At 54.7% G+C, this 16150-nt stretch overlaps 1 protein-coding gene across 2 annotated transcripts in view; it reads right to left on the bottom strand.

Annotated features, from left to right (window-relative positions):
* ONECUT2 (one cut homeobox 2) overlaps positions 1-15278 on the bottom strand; it is a 57091-nt gene extending 41813 nt beyond the window's left edge. For both annotated transcript variants that reach the window (XR_009733338.1, XM_061400302.1), the window contains exon 1: positions 13708-15278. Coding sequence is in view for 1 of the 2 variants with exons in the window: in XM_061400302.1 (XP_061256286.1) it covers positions 13708-14962 (1255 nt within the window). In the remaining variant the exon portion in view is untranslated. The remainder of the gene's footprint in view (positions 1-13707) is intronic.
* Between the last annotated feature and the right edge of the window lie 872 nt (positions 15279-16150).

Here is a 16150-nt window from a genome sequence, read left to right as displayed (position 1 = left end):
CAGAGTCCACAAAGGAGGCTGAGAAGGAGGAGCCAGAGCTCCAAAAAGGAAAGTAAAAGAGTATAGTGTTTCAGAAGTCAAGGGCAGAGTGGTCAGGAGACTGTCACAGGCCACGGAGAGGCCAAGGGAAGAACTGAGAAGTAGACACTGGGTTTAGCTACAAAGACCTCAACAGCGACGCCGGTAAGAGTGGGCTTAGTAAACAGGAGTGGCCAGAACAAGACAGCGAAGGGCAGACTGAAGGGCAAGTCAGAAGCACACGCTGAGCTATAGCAGCTCTTCCCAGAAGTGAAGGGAGGGAAGAGCCCGAGTTAGAACAGGGGTCAGAGGAGCATTAAAAAAAAAGATAAGCAAGTTTGGAGCACAAAAATTCAGATGGGAAAAAGCTAATGAAGTGGGGTGCAGGGAGGAAGGAGAGGGTGGGATGCAGGAAGACAGTAACATGGAAACCCATAGGACCATACGAAGAATAGACAGGCTGCTGCTGACTCGGGAGCTCCAACGGGCTCTGTAACAGCCCAGAGGGGCCGGGTGGGGAGGGAAGCGGGGGAGGGGCAAGAGGGAGCGGACACAGGTGAGCCTGTGGCTGATTCATGCTGATGTGTGGCAGAAACCAATACTGTGCCAATTATCCTTCAATTAAAGGTGAATAAATAAAGTTAATGAGGAAGAGGTTCTATGCACAGGAAGGGATCGGGTCCTGAGAAGGCAAGAGAGGCAGGGGCCCAGAATGAGGGGAAGGAATGGGTTTTCTTGTTTTCCTCTTCACTTTTTAAATTATGAAACTATGACAACACATTCACAGGAGACTTAGAAGAGACAGGAAAAAGTTACATATAGTTCCAATATATGTTCCAATTATTTTTTAAGTAGATAATATTAAGATTTTTAGTTGGAAGTTTCAATATCAAACTCTCAAAAACTAATAGAATCAATATACAGAGAAGTAGAAGGATATTGTATACCTGAGAAGCACTATGAATCAGAGTAAGTGTTTTTTTTTCCTTTTTTTTGTCTTTTTAAAAAATATTTATTTTTAATTGATTGATGATTGGTTTACAATATTGGTTTGATTTCCATCATGCATCAACATGAATTAACCCCAGGTGTACATACGTCCCCTCCCCGCTGAACCTCCCTCCCACCTCCCACCTCCTGCCCATTCCCACCTTCTAGGCTACTCCAGAGGCCCTGTGTGAGCTCCCCGAGTCACACAGCACGTTCCCACTGGTGTCTGTTTACACAGGCTGGTGCACACGCATCCCCGCTGCTCTCGCCATGGGTCTCACCCTCCCTCTTCCTCCCCCTCCGTGTCCGTAAGTCTCTTCTCCATGTCTATGTCGCCACAGCTGCCGTGTGAATACACCCATCAGTACCATCCTTCCAGAGTCCATATACATGTGCTAGTATACGCTATTTATTTTTCTCTGACTCACTTCAGTCTGTGTAATAGGCTCTAGGTTCATCCACCTCATTACAGTGGACTCACATGTGTTCCTTTTTATGGCTGAGTAGTGAGAAATCCAGAGAAGGCGATGGCACCCACCCCAGTGCTCCTGCCTGGAGAATCCCAGGGACGGAGGAGCCTGGTGGGCTGCAGTCCACGGGGTCGCTAAGAGTCGGACATGACTGAGCGACTTCACTTTCACTTTTTAGTTTCATGTATTGGAGAAGGAAATGGCACCCCACCCCAGTGCTCCTGCCTGGAGAATCCCAGGGACAGGGGAGCCTGGTGGGCTGCAGTCCACGGGGTCACTACAAGTTGGATACAACTGAGCGACTTCACTTTCACTTTTTAGTTTCATGCATTGGAGAAGGAAATGGCAACCCACTCTAGTATTCTTGCCTGGAGAATCCCAGGGACGGGGAGCCTGGTGGGCTGCCGTCTATGGGGTCGCACAGAGTCGGACACGACTGAAGTGACTTAGCAGCAGCAGCAGCAGTGAGAAATTGGCTTTCAAAAGGAAGAATGTCTCTTCCTTTTCAGAAGAATGGAAATAAAAAGGGGATCAGAAGGGTTAAACATCAAGAGTGGACTAAAGAATTCACTTTCATGCCTTGAACATGAACTGATATAAACTCTGATATATGTTAGGAGGCATCTGAATCCAAGATTTTTTAAAAAAATCCTTTAGATTTGTGTATCTATCACTCTTTCAGAAAAGCAAAAAGTTCTTTTACTTTTTTTTAAAGTATTTGGAGTCAAAGAAGACTACAGGAGAGGTCTTGTTTACACTGCAGTCTTATCAAAATAGAATATCTTTTAAAAACCACACTGAGTTCACTAGAAAGGAAATGCATTTAGTATAAGCCGGGGTGGAGTGGACAGACTTATTTTAATAAGATGCAGTGATGCATATAAAACAGACTAAAAAAAATGACTTTCCTTACTGTCAAATCCACGTTTTACTGGAAAAGGTTTGGGTAGTGTAACCCAGCAACTACTAGGAAACGCAGGTCTGCAGATTTGAGGACCACATGACGTGAAGAAACTGCTTTAATCATTGTTTATCAAATAGATTTACAACCAGCTCTTAGATCTAATTCAAATGTGTTCCTGCTCATTTACAGAGCAAAATTTCAGATGCAGAAAATGATTTTTTTCCCAACACTGAGACTGAATGCTCTACCAGGTTTGTTTTGCTTGGGGTGGATTTTCTTCCCTTCATCCAAGTCACTTGGAATTTAAAGATGAATTGTCACAGAGAAGAAAATCTCATTTATCATACCCCTGAGTTTCTTTTAAAGGGGATACACTTGTCTGTTCCTATGCACCACCTTCCTGAGAACCACTTTAGCAATATATTAGGCTTGAACTCAAGTTCCCTGATATGCAGCAAAAGTTTTACATTTTCATTAGCTTTGGGAAGTCAAGGGCCATTTTACTAGAACTCTAAAGAGATGGGGTCGTGCCTAATCACAGACCAAAAGGACCCACCTGCCTCCTTTCTCTGGACTAAAAGATGCAAATAAAGCGGAGCAACTGACTGAAAACGGCCAGAGGCAGGGGTCAAAGCCTAACGTCAGCTCTCACCGTGGCCAGGGCCATGAGGACGGAAGTGGTGGAGAGGTCCCTCTTAAAGACTGCCCCATCAAGGAATAATCTCAAGAACTCCAACCTGCCTCACTGGAGGCAGCCAGGCAACATGACTGCTGACATGATGTGAAAATCTTGGTTAATATAATGAAAACTGTGTTTGCAAAAATCACGTGGTGGGGGAAATCCGTTTTTGTGCACTTGTGTTTGGGGCAACCAGACGATAAGCCTTGAAAGGAAACTCTAAATCTGAAATACCATGTTGAGAATAGCAGTCAGTGCCTGCAGAAGCCAGTTCAATTCTCCCCCAACACACAGAGGTAACGCTCTTCCTCTCCGAAAGGAAGGCATCCTTCAGCATCTCTGATCCTCACGCCATCATCTCTCTCCCTTTATTACCCTGACCTCACACAGAGAACCGAAGCCGCAGGCTAGAGAGGACAATCGGAGGCCCTGTTCAGACTCGGGCTCCCAGATCAGAGAGCTGGAGCTGCTGATCAGGGAGGGCCTCACCCGGACCTAACCCTGCAGAGGACCCGTGCCCCTTCTCTGGGCTGAGATGTAAGTTTGCTCTGCTCAGCGTGGGCGCACGCTGCTCTTGGGGCGCTCCGTGGCGCTGTTCGTGGTGCTGAAGTCTGAGCCTGGGGCGGGCAGGCGGCAACCCACCCACCGGCGCTCCACTGTCAGGGGCGGCGGGCCGGATCAAGGGGCGGCGAGCCTGTAAACAGCTGCTGCCCACAGAGCCTCAGCCAGCACCCCAATCTGGTTCCAGGTGTAGCTCGGTGGCTTACTTCTTTGCAACTGCAAAATGGCTGGTTCACTTCTTCTCTTCCCAGGGGATTTTCGAGAGCCCACCTTCTGGCTCATTGACCTGGCATGTCTTTCCTGATGCCCTCTCTGCACACACTGATTCTCTCTCACCCACCTCTCCCCGGTACAATATTTTGCCTTTGCAGAGCACGTTATAGTTGGCACAGTGCTCACTGGCACCATCAACTGAGCCATTTCTCTTACACACATAACATTCCTCTTCTCTCCCACAGATATATATATATATATATATATATATATATATATATTTGCTTTCTCTGCCCCTCTTCTCCTCCCAAGCACTTTCCAACTAAGCAGGAGACTGTTACTTCAATGTGCAGGGTGGGCGAATCATCTTACCCATCACAGCAAAACTGACGATTTCTCCTTAGCAACTTATTAGAACAGGCAGAGGTTAGAGTTCCAAGGGACCAGGAAAAAGCCCTCTAAGAAATTCCTAGGAAAATATGGGTAGTGGTCGGGAGGGTGGGGAATGGAGACACAGATACTAGGAACAAAGTGAAGCAAAGAGTGTGGCCCTTAGGGGCGCAAGGCTTACTGCAGTTAGGAGACGTCCGGCAGGTGGCGCTCTAGCTCAAGGTGCTCTTGGTAGAAGCCTTGACTGTGCTCCTGGCTCCACCTCAAACCTTCTTTCTGTTAACAACCCCCTCCCCCGCCCAGGTTTGGAGCTCTGTCTTCTTGATTCAAGCACTTATCCAGACTATATTCCTGCTAAAAAGCACCGTTTGCACAATTCTATTTACTGTAACACACAATGAGGAAGGGAACATAAATAAGAGGTCAAGGGAGGATTTTTTTCCTTCCGTGTGTGTTTGATGGGTCTCAGATCAAAACTGTGTAATCATCAGTAACATGATTCAGCAATTGGGAAATGCAAACAAGTTGTGCAAGTGCTTGTTCTGGGCAGGGCCCTGGAGGAGCCCACAGGGCTGGACCGAGCTTGAAGAGGGCCATGCCAGCAAGGACACCTCCTCCCTCCCACCAGGGCAGAGCTGGCTGTGCCTACAGCCTGACTGGCGTGACCTTTGGCTTTTGCGACACACACGCGGCTGGGCCGGGGTTAATGGCACTTTGCAGGGAGCTCCAATTGAGTAAACAAAAAATGCCTTGCCCTGTTCTAATGGAGCGCATTATTCTGAGGCCTGAGCCTTCATCCAGGCCGCTGCAGCTGCTCTGCAGGTCAGTGCTACCAATAAAGCAATTAGCCAATGAGAAAACTCTTCTTCCCTAAGGGGGACTTGGGGGGGCTTTGTTGCCATTGCTGTGCTTTTGCTTTGGGTTTTTAAACAAGCAATCCAAGTTGATCTGAGCCTCTTACATCAGACTCCAGGTTGAAGACAGTGAAACTGTGTGTTTGCCGAGTGTGATATTTTAAGGAACTGGTCTCTTGTTCAACACAGGCTGGAGAGCTCACAGCTTCCTGTTCAATTAACCTGAACCATAGCTGAACTCTGCCCTTTGAACTCACTCAGCAGATAAATACATTAGCTCACCTAAGGAATCATTAATATTTTCCAATCACATAAAACAAACATGAATGTCTGAACTCAACCCAATAGAGAGCCAATTATGTATACCGCATAGAACATGTTGGAAAAAAAATCACAAATGGATGTTATTTACAGAACAAAAAGGGTCAAGGAAGAAATAAAACAGATCATGCCCACAGTTCTGGAAACAAAGGGGACTTTCATTTTCATCTCTGTAAACATGAGGGGTACCAAGCAATACTTAAGCAATTCCTGTTCCATCTACACTGCTCTAGAAGAAAAAGTGGTTCCTTACTCCTGGTCTGGTTTCTACCCCCTTCCATCAGAAGGCTCCAAGCCCTCTCTTCGAAAGTGACTTCAGTGCTCATGCTCAGATACAGAGTCCAAAACATTGCATATCTGGGGACAAATTTTATTCCCAATCTGCTACAAATGAACCAAAAGAATTTCTGTGAAAGTTTTACTGCCTTTAAGGGAACCAGTTTTAATGAAGCAAGCTAGCTTCTTGATTGAAATAATTTCACAGTAGAAAGTGATGTTCCCATGATGTTAGTCTAGCACCTAAACAGATTTTGTTTTGGGGGGAGAGAGGAGGGGAGGGGAGGGGAGGGGAGGGAAGGGAAGGGAGAGGGAGAGGAGACGCGTTAAATGCATCTATTTTGTTCTTATCCCTGCGTGTCATCTCAGAAGAATGAGTAAAGCATCCCCAACCGAGTCATTATGTGTTTCAGTTTGATTCAGTTTCACTTCCCACCATTCTGCCTCGTGACTCCTCCCCTCCCACCCCCTTTCCATTTCTGTTTGGCTTGGAGTGTGGGCTTAATGCCCAGCTAGCCTAGATGAGGACACTTAAAGGAATATCACAAGCGCGAAGGGTAAATCTATTGAACGAGGGTCTTTAACTATGTGGTTTCCTTAAAGGGAAAGGTTGGATCAATAGGATCAATATGAAAGGTTTCCCTGGCCCTGCATAAAAGGGTAAGGGCTTCTCTTTTCACTGGTTTAACTTTACTCTCTGACAAATGCAAATCAATGGATCTGTGTTTACAACAGATTCCCTAACAGACCCAACTTGGGTACAGCCCAGAGCCTCGCTCTGGGGGGTGGGGCATCCGGGCTTGTTCTGGGGGATGCTCCAGGCCCTGGAGGCGGGGTGGGCTTGCTGCTCACTGGGATCCTGCGGCTACTGCCCGTGGTCTCTCCAAAGAAAACAGACAGAAATGGAGCAATGGAGCACCCGATTCTTCCAAAGATGCCTCAACGCAAACACAAAGCCGAAATTCCTAGGAGTCCATCAACCTACTATTAACTGGTCGTACCAATACAGATCTGGCAGGTTGACTACACAGAAGAAGCTGGAGTGGGATACTTACAATTGCAGCAGCCCATATATTTCAGTTTCTAGAATGTTCCTTCCATCCTTTCTCAGGTGGTAACTGGCTCTCGTAGCTATTACAAGGCAAACCACCGAAAAACTATGGGTTCTCTTCCCCGTCAATTTTACCTTTCCCTTTAAAAATGTGATGCTTTCCGGAGATGACATGACTTCAAGTCAATGCCGGTTACAGAGAAATTATTTTTCTTCCTGCAGGAGAAAGTATATGTATATTTGATTACGCGAGCCAAAGTCCAATGCTGATTAAATTACGTTGGAGGTGTGCTTCCAACCCAAACAAAGTCTGCTTTCTACAGAAGAGTAATGGATCTTCAGATGGTGAGAGGGGCACCAAGGTGGAACACAGCGCCTCCCCTCCCTCTGGGACAGTTTGCGTGGGACGGCTTTCCTAACAAATGTCCACAGCTCTGAGGAATCCTCCCCACACCGAGACTAGCCCTGTCTGCACAGCCCACGCTGGGCCCATCCACGCCCTGCTGTGCATCCGATGGGCTCAGTCACCCAATCGGGCCCCTGCCCCTCCTCCCCTGCCTGCATCCATTTCTCAGAGCCTTAGCCTGGAGATCTGGGGATCATAGAGCTTTCCCCAAAGGCACTGACGTGCATTAGGGGGACGGACGGGGTGCTGGGGGGTCCCCAGCCCATGTGTACAGGCTCCGTACCTGACAGCATGAAGATCCTTCTTGGAATCCCTCATAACAGCCTCCCCCAACCAGGAAAAGCAATTTTCCCAGGTCAGGAAAAGCTGGGGCCTCTGAGCAGGCCGGGGGTGAGGACAGTCCAGGGTCTGTAGATGAAGGTTCAGGCCCCAGGCTCCTCACCATTCACCCTTCTCCCCAGGGCCCTTTATCCAGACGGTAATCGCTATTTATTCCCTCCTCGGTTCCCTTCCTCTGGCAGGAACCCAGAAATGGAATCTCTCTGCTTTTCCTCTGAGGTTTCCATTCCTCCAGGGACGCCCGACACGACGCCACTTCTCCTCCAGGCAGTTTCTGCCAACACCAGCCTCCGCAACAGTGAGAACCCTGCAACCCCCTTCCCCCGATCTTTCCTTAGAAGAACAGGTTCTAAAGCCCAGAAAACTAAGGCTCACCCTAAAGCGAGGTTGTGGAATGGAGGCAGAGGCAGCCTCATTTTCCCCTCTAGGTTCCGGCCTGGAGCTCCAGGAGGTAAACCCTGCCCTGGGCCCCCTGTGATGTCTGGGCAGACCCGTGTCTCTAGGGAGAAGTGGGCCCACTCTCCTCCTGGAGACACGGAGCACCGTGTCCCTTCGCTCCACCCTCACCATTCCCCAGGAATCCAGCCCTGTTTGAGGATTCTAGGAGTGGATTGAAGATTCTAGGATGGGGGTGACGAGAGATGAAGAGTCCACTCTCCAAAAGCCTGCTCACCTCTCCAAACCGAGGGCCCTTCCCCTGGGGCTTATGGGGAGGGGCCAGCGGCCAGCCTCACCAGGCGGAACCACTAACCCTAACCCTTTTCGGTTTCTGTGTCCAATCACCTGAAGTGATTCACATCCATTTTCAGAAGAGGGGCTAGGCATCAAGGAACCGTTTGAAAGCCCTCTTCTTTAAGGAAATCCATTGGTGGGAAGATGACCCCGTCTCTGGGGAGAACAGAAAGAAAGAACTGCTTCCCCTTGGCCGCCCCTCAAGGCAGAAAAATACCAGATTTGTTTTTGTCCTCTCTCCTTTCCTTGCTCCTTCTTCTCATCTCGTTCTTGGAGAAGGAAGGAAAACACTCCTTTCTTCCAGGCTGAAACTTTCTCTTGAAGGGAAAGCTTTCGTTTTTCTCAAATTGGAGAACTTACAATTAAAAAAAAAATCTGAGCGATTTAGTTCTGATCTCACCTGCACCACTGCCCCAACTTTCTCTTTCTTTCCTTCACCCACCTTGGTGTTCCTTCTGGAAAAGTCAACCACTGGGCCAAGACGGGAAAGGTTGGCAGAGTGGAAGTCTCCCTGAGGAACAGCTTTGAAGTTCTTTCTGTTTCCCCATCAAGGTAGATGGCTCAGAGAAAACTTTCCTACCAGGGGGCCAGGCCTGAGTCCGGGGTCCCAGAAGGAAAGCTCGCCCCAGTCTCCGGGAGACTGGCAGTCCCCCGGGGCTGTTTTTTCTCATCATCCTGCCCCCAGCCAGGGAAGAAACAAGATTCTTCCCTCGGTGACCCAATTAGCCCAGAGCAGAGCAGACAATACCGAGGGCTGACGCCTAGGCCACTGTCACTGCGGCCTCGTTTAATTGTCCAAATAATGCGTCGGTGGGAAAGTGTGCGACTGGGAACATTTAACTCGAACGTTCTTCCCTAAGGAAGACAAATCAGGATGGGGGCGGATCAGGAAGCTGCGAGGTTGGCAGGCAGCTTTAGAGACCTCGTTTCTAACGTTCAGCTCGGAGTATCCCGTGTAATGAGGGGTGACCAGATTTCCCGGGTGGTTTCGACGGAGGAGAGAAGTTGCCTGGGCCCTGCTGGATCCGATGCGGGCTGCGCGGGGCGGAGGCGAAGGCCCCCGAAGCGCGGGACGGGGAGGCCTCGCGTCCCGTGCGAGCCCTTCCGGGACACCCGCAGCCCGGGGAGCGCGGGGACGGGGCCAGAGGCCGGCAGCCCGGCGACAGACGAGACCAAGGGTAGGAAGCGCTGGCTGGGGCAGCCGCCAGACCCGAGAGCCCGAATGGAGCTGGCGAGGCGGCGCGGCGGGAGCGCCGGGGAGCCAGGCCGCTGGTGTGCGCTCTGCTGGGAAGAGGGCGCCCGTCGGGTTTACTGGAAACGCGCCGGATCGGATTCCGGATCAATGAAATCTGGGTCCACACGTTTACGTTCTCGTTGCCAGCATTAATGCTCTTTTAATCTTCTAAACATTATCAGCATCGATCTCCCTCCATATACACATTTGTTTGAGAAAAGTGACATACCCGCACGGCGCAAAGCCTGGAAGGAAAATAAAGGCGCCGCCTCTGGCATCCAGGGCGCGCGGCGGCGGCGCGCGTGGGTTCACTGCTCTCCGCCGCTCCCGCCCACCCCAAAGCAAATTAGGAAGGTGTTCTCGAGGCCACCGGGGACTTGACCAAGATAGGATGGCAGCGAGCTTTCCAATTATTCACCCGACCAGCCGGCACAAGAGAAACACCGTATGTGGCGTACCGACAAGGGAGGCAAAACCGTCAGGAAAAACGCGCTGGGACCGACTGGGAGTCAGCGAGGGAGGGGGAAGGTCTCTGCGAATGGGTCCCTGTCCCCACCCCGAAGCTCACCCCTAGGCTCAGCGTGGCCTCAGGAAGACCCCTCGGTCGGCCCACTGGCCCGCTGCGGGAGACATTCCGGTGGGTTGGGTGAGGGCTCTCCACTGGAACAGAGTTGGCTCCAGATCGGCCGCCTGGAGCGGGCTAGGTGCCTGTCTGACGTGGGGATGGGAGACAGGATTCCTGCCGGCCGCCTTGGGAGTCCAGCTCACAGGAGGCCAACCGGCTGGGAGAGTCGTCTGGGGGCTCTGCTGTGTCTCTCGCTCTGTCTTCCAGCTGTCGGAGGAAACCAACTCCCGCCATGGGGACCTCGATTTTCCTCCAGGAGGTGCCCCTCCACTGTCTTGCCTGCGTTCTCTCCGTATCTCCTGGTTCGTGTTTGTGCTTGGTTCAGAGGCCTCTTAGGCTCAAAGCCAGAGAGAGTTTGTGCTGGAAGCCCCTGGGGAGTTGGTCCCCGCGTTCTTAAATCTCTTCCCCGGTTAATAAAAACTGCCCTGCAGGAGTCAACCCTGGACACAGCCGAGGAGGCCCAACCTGGTGTGGTCCCAAACAGTTTCCACTGTGGCCACCCTTTATGAAAGGAGTCCTGCACTTGGAACCCCTTTCTCTGAAATCTAACCTGAGTTTCCCCGACATCTTCTCCCTTCCCCTTTAAAATACTACCTGGGGCTGTGGATCCAATACCCCAGTGGTGGGAAAGGAGGAGAGCCAGGCCCCCTTCTGCTGTGATGGGGTGCACTCCACCTCCGGAAGAGGGGGCCAGCGCTGGCCCGAACCAGACATCTTAATTCTTAATTCAGGGTTCCCTCAAACCCCTGTCTGCTTAGGCCTCTGGCAAGACCCAAAATGAGAACGAGAAAGGGAAATTAAGAAGAGACAGAGAAGTTAAGAGGACATAGAGAAATTAAGACGAGACTGAGAGAGACTTGGTCTTTGTGAGATGGGGGCCGGGCGCTCTCTGCCAGATTCCAGCACCGGGGTCTGCAGAGTTGCCCTGTGGAGTCACCCGGTTTGCTGAAAGCCCCCCGGAGCCCTCCGCCGCCCTGTGAGTCCACTGCAAGAGTGGGATCGATACTCCTGGTAGAGAAGGCCTCGGAGTTTCTTTTCCATTCGCTCCCATTCGCTAGCGCTCCTAAGCACATAATACCTACTTACCAGGCCCAGCTTCTGCGTCAGTGTCTGAAGAGACTGATCTACTGACCCCAAGCTGAAAAGACTCCTGTGTAATAATAACCACTCGACACACTTGTAGTTGCTGATAAAATGGCCAGATAAAAAGGCTAAAGCTCTTGTCCCTTTTCAACTCGGGGTAATAAAACAGACACGCATTTGAATGCTTGAGCAAAGTGGGGTCCCTGGCAGGAGATTTCCACTTGCCGAAGGAGGCTCTTGGTCTCCCACTGAGGGGGCTTTCTGGCTCCTGCTCAGAAAAGCCCCCAGGACTGGCCCCAGGACTCTTTGGCGTTGGGTGATGGGACTGCTGTCTCCCACAGATGCCACACTCTCCCTAACCCCCTGATGCTGTTGCAAAAAGGCTTGAAACCGGCTGACCAGCAAAGTGTTTCTTTCTACCTCACTTTCAGACAGATGTGGGCGGAAGGCTTGCTTTTTAAAAAAAAAAAAAAAAAGCTCTGTCCTTTTCGGGACAGGCATGAGGGGGCGGCAGTGCTCTGAAATGAGCCGGAGTAGATCGCTGTCACCCCGTCTTCACCCTACCCTGGCCTCCCTTCCCCGAGACCCACCACCAAGTTTCTTCTGCTGCCTGTGCCCAGGAAGCCCGTCCTCGCTAGAACTCTCAGAGAGGGACTAAAGGCATGTTCGGGGGCCTAAGACAAAGGGGGACCACACCGTTTGGAATTGTCAGTAGGCTTCCAGTCCATTTTTCACGGATACTCTTTATTTCCTGCTTAATCTTTTCAAGGGGCCAAGAGCAATCAGAGAAAACGGTAGGAGAGGATGAAGAGTAAGCTAGGGGAAAGATAAAGTAGATTTCGAGTTCCATGCAGAACTATTTGGAGTTCACCGACTTGGGGAAGCTCTGGGGGTGGCGGACCTAGTTTTCATGACCTTTTCAGATCGACACTGAGGGCGGTTACGGACTAAAGACTGGAATTCTCCAACAAGCGAAGGCGGACGGCGGCTGTCAGAGTGGAAACGCCCCCTCCCCACCGCCTGTCACATCCCCCAACCCTGTCCAGCGTCGGTAGAGTGCACCCCATAAGCCAGACTCATTGGTGCGAGGAAAGCCCCAGGGAGCCGGAGAGGAAGCTTGTGCTCTAGCTCCGGAAGCCCGGAACTTCGGGCTCCCCGCTCCTGTATGTAAATCACCGCCACCGCGAATTGTCCCCCAGACAATCTGACTATCGGGAGAGGTGTCTCAGTCCAAAAGAAGCCGCCCAATCCCGGCCTGCAGTCGGGAGCCGTGCGTCCTCCCCGGAGGGGCGCCTGGACACTTCGCCCCTCCTGACCTGTGGCAGGGTCCCCGGGGGCGCAGCGCACCCGCCACGCATACCGCGCCGGGGCACAAAAGCGCGCACCCGGGTGCCAGCCGCAGCCCGGGCTGCGCCTTTCTCTTGGCTCCCGCCGCCCACACGGGAGGTTTCTGCGCTCCTAGAACAATAGAGGGCTGTACCTCGCGGCTCGGCCGCTAGAGGAGGCACAAAGAGCCCAAGCCGGCTCCAGAACAATGTAACCGGCGCGCCGACCCGTCCCCTCCTGCCTGCCGCCGGCCCTCCCCGTCGCCGAGCCCGGCGCTCCATCCGCGTCCGCTTAATGCAAAGGCGAAGCCAGGAGCCCAGCGCCCAAGAGGCGTTAACTAACCTGCATCTTAATTTCTCAGCATCCTCTTCCGCGAGCTCCCAGCCTCGTCCCCGGGGTCCAGCCACACCTCGGCACATCGCGGCCAACGCTGGGAGCCGGGCAAAGGGCGGCCGGCCAGTAAGGCAGGACGCTTCCCGCTCCGAGTTTCCTCTCTCCTATCCTCCCTGAGCGGTGAATGTGGCAGCCCCAACCTCACTGTGCGCAGGGACACGGCGCTGGCCCCAGCCCGCTCTTTCCATCACAAAGTCCCCGCGCCAATGTCAAGGCCGGAGACCGGCTCCGGAAGCGTGGTTGTATCCCGGCCCCCCCGGTTCTCCGCGTAGGCAAGGCTGTGCTTCCTGTCAGTGACCGAATAAGTTTGCCCAACACGGTGGGGAGAAAGACAGCAGAGAGAGCTCTTCCCCCTCTAAAGCCCACTACCTCTCGCCACCAATTGCCTCTATATAGGGAGACCGGGCAGCTGGGAGAAGTGAAATGTATTGTCTGAACAAGAGTTCAAGTGCACAGGGTTCTGAATAAAGGCAACCCCGCCGTCCCCGGGAGTCTGGGAAAGACAGGGCTCCTAGTGGACACCGCACACCCTCCTCGTGCCTCCCACAACTGGAGAAGGTCCGAAAGAGAGGGCAGAGTTGTTGGCACGGTGAGCAGAGTGCGAACAAAACTGGGACGCGGGTCGCTCAAGAAGCTCGGGAGACAGGGAGGTGAGAAGGGAGAGAAAGAGCAAGGGAGAACAGAGAAAAGAGCAGAGAAAGAGTAAAAGGAGAAGGACTGAAGTAGAGAACAAATGGCAAGCGTGGAGGAAGAGGGGCAGGGGACCCGGAGGGGAGGCTCAGTGCCCGCACCCGGGGCCAGGGCAGCCGGCAGCCCGACTCCAGACGACCCTCTGGGCTTACCTGCCAGGCGTAAGGCGGACATGCGCTGGAACTCGGGCTCCTGCAGCCACTTCCACATCCTGCGGAAGGTCTCCCTGCCAGATTTGAGTTTACTCCACGGTTTGGGGTTCCGGAGCAGGTCGGAGAGAGTCCCCTGAGACCGGCACAACACCCTCTGCGCGAAGATCGCCTGTGGGATGCTGTAGCGCTTCAGCTCGGCGGTGATGCGCTGGGCCACCTCTTTGGTGTTGATCTCCTCCAGTTGGCCGGAGGTGGCCACCTGCGACCCCGAAGACGACGAGGGTGGCCTCTCGCGGCTGGGCGCCAGCACCGGCCCGTGGGACTGAGCGTGGCCCGGGTGGTGCAGGCCGTTGAGGTGCGACATCATGGCCGCGGGCGGGGTGCCCAGGCCGCGGGACAGGTGCTGGTCGCCGCGGGTCAGCATGGCAGTGTGGTGCGCGTCGAAGTTGGGGCTGAGCATCTTGTCGGGGCCCGGGGGCCCGTAGTTGGGCAGGCTCTGCTGCGCGTTGTGGAGGCCGCCCAGCCCGTTGCCCAGCGGTGTGGCGGCCAGCGGGGACAGGCTCTGGCCCATGCCCGGCATCTCCTTGTAGGGGCTGTAGAGGTTGTTCATGGTCGGGAGCCCGCGCTCGTCGCGCAGGAGCGTGAAGCTGCCGCTGACGTTGCCCGAGAGGCGCTGCTGGTGGTGGTGATGGTGGTGGTGGTGGTGCGGGTGGTGGTGCGGGTGCGGGTGGTGGAACTTGTCCGACACGGTGGAGATGGGCGGCAGCGGCTGCAGCGGCGTCAGCGTGGTGTAGGTGTTGCTCATGCCCATGCCGGGCGGGGACGAGTCGCAGGACATGCTCATGGCGTGGTGGAGCGGGATGGACAGCTCGGGCCGGTAGTCGCCGCCGTCCAGGATCGAGGCCATGCTAGTGACCATGGCCGAGCGCGACGCTGCCGCCGCCGCGGCCGCGGCCGCCGTGCCCAGCTCCTGGTGCGCCGTTGGCGGCGGCGGCGGGGGCGGCGGCGGCGGGCCCCGCAGCGAGCCGGCGGCGCCGCGGCCCGCGTGGTGGGGGCTGGGGCTGGCCAGCAGCTCCGGCTCATGGCCCGGGCCTCCGCCGCCGCCCCCGCCGCCCCCGCCGCCGCCGCCCCCGCCACTGCCGCCGCCGGCCGGCCCGTGCAAAGTGCCCAGACTTTCCATTGTCAGCTCTGGGTTCATGGCGCAGCCTTCTAGGTCTTTGGTGAGGCATCGATAGGCGGTGTAGGCAGCCTTCATTCAGTCCATCGGGGCCCGGGAGCGGCGGCGGCGGCGGCGGGGGCGGCCGGCGGGCTGGCGAGGCGCGCGTGGCGGAGCTCAGCTGCGGGCGGCGACGGAGGGCGCGGGAGAGCGTGTGTGTGTGTGTGTGTGTGTGAGAGCAGGGAGAGTGCGCGTGCGGGTGTGCGCCCCGGGCTGCGGGCGGGCGCGCCCGGGGCGGGGGCGGGGGAGGCGCGCGTGCGGGAGGCGGGCAGGCGCGGGAGGGTCACCGGGCCCCGCCGCGCGGGCCGGCGCGCTGCCTCGCCATGTCCGAGCCCGCTCCGGCGCCGCCGTCCTCCGTCTGCGCGAACGGGAGCTGTCCAGAAGGGCTCTGCCGCTCGCCGGGGCGGCCAACCTAACCCGCCCGGGCCCGGGGCGGGGCAGCGTCCGATGGGCGTCGCGGGAAGCCACTCGGCGGCCGCGGCTTCCCCGGGAGGGGCGGGCCTTCTGCGCGCCGCCACCAATGGCTGCGGAGGGGGCGGGGCCGCGCGGTTCAGGTTTGGCTGACGGCTCTGTGCCTCCTTTTTTTTCCTCCTTGGCCGCTGAAACCAAACGTCAAGGGGAGGGACGGAGGGGAGGGGAGGGTGGTGCGGAGAGAGAGGCGAGAGTGCGGGCGAGGGGGAGAAATCACGGTGGAGATGCCGCTCTGTGTCTCTTCCGAGCTGCCATGACCCGGTCTAAAGGGCTTTGCTTCACCCCTAAGCTTTTCTCGAGGCTAGTAAGCCAACTGCGTACGGCTGTTAGACGCAAACTCACATCTCCTAACAAGCCGCTACCCGAGGGTCACTAGCTGGGAGCCAGTAATGCAGCTTTTTAAAAAACGCAGTTGCCAATGTATTGTAATGCACGGTAAATCCCCGAGACTGGGGAGTGCATAGTCTACGGGGCGAAGGGAACAACCAGCGCTCTCGCCACCCCCGAGCCGGCCGCTGTGATGCATGCAAAGTTAACACGATCACATCATTTAATTACCCGGCGAGCCCATAAATCTCTTAGTTATGAGCCTTCAGAAGGGCCCTGCTAGATTGCAAAACAAAACTGGAACACCAGGAGCTGCGGTTTCAAGGTGACCATATGCTGGCTGCGGGAGCGAGTTGGAAAGGAGTGGGTGGGGAGTGGGGGTGGAGAGGCTGGGGGTGGGGGCCGTGTACAGTAGGCTTGTTGCTGGTG

The sequence above is a fragment of the Bos javanicus genome, chromosome 24 (assembly GCF_032452875.1).
Source record: "Bos javanicus breed banteng chromosome 24, ARS-OSU_banteng_1.0, whole genome shotgun sequence".
Lineage (NCBI taxonomy): Eukaryota > Metazoa > Chordata > Mammalia > Artiodactyla > Bovidae > Bos > Bos javanicus.
The sequence above is the reverse complement of the archived record's forward strand: the minus strand, read 5'-3'. Positions and strand labels throughout refer to the sequence as shown.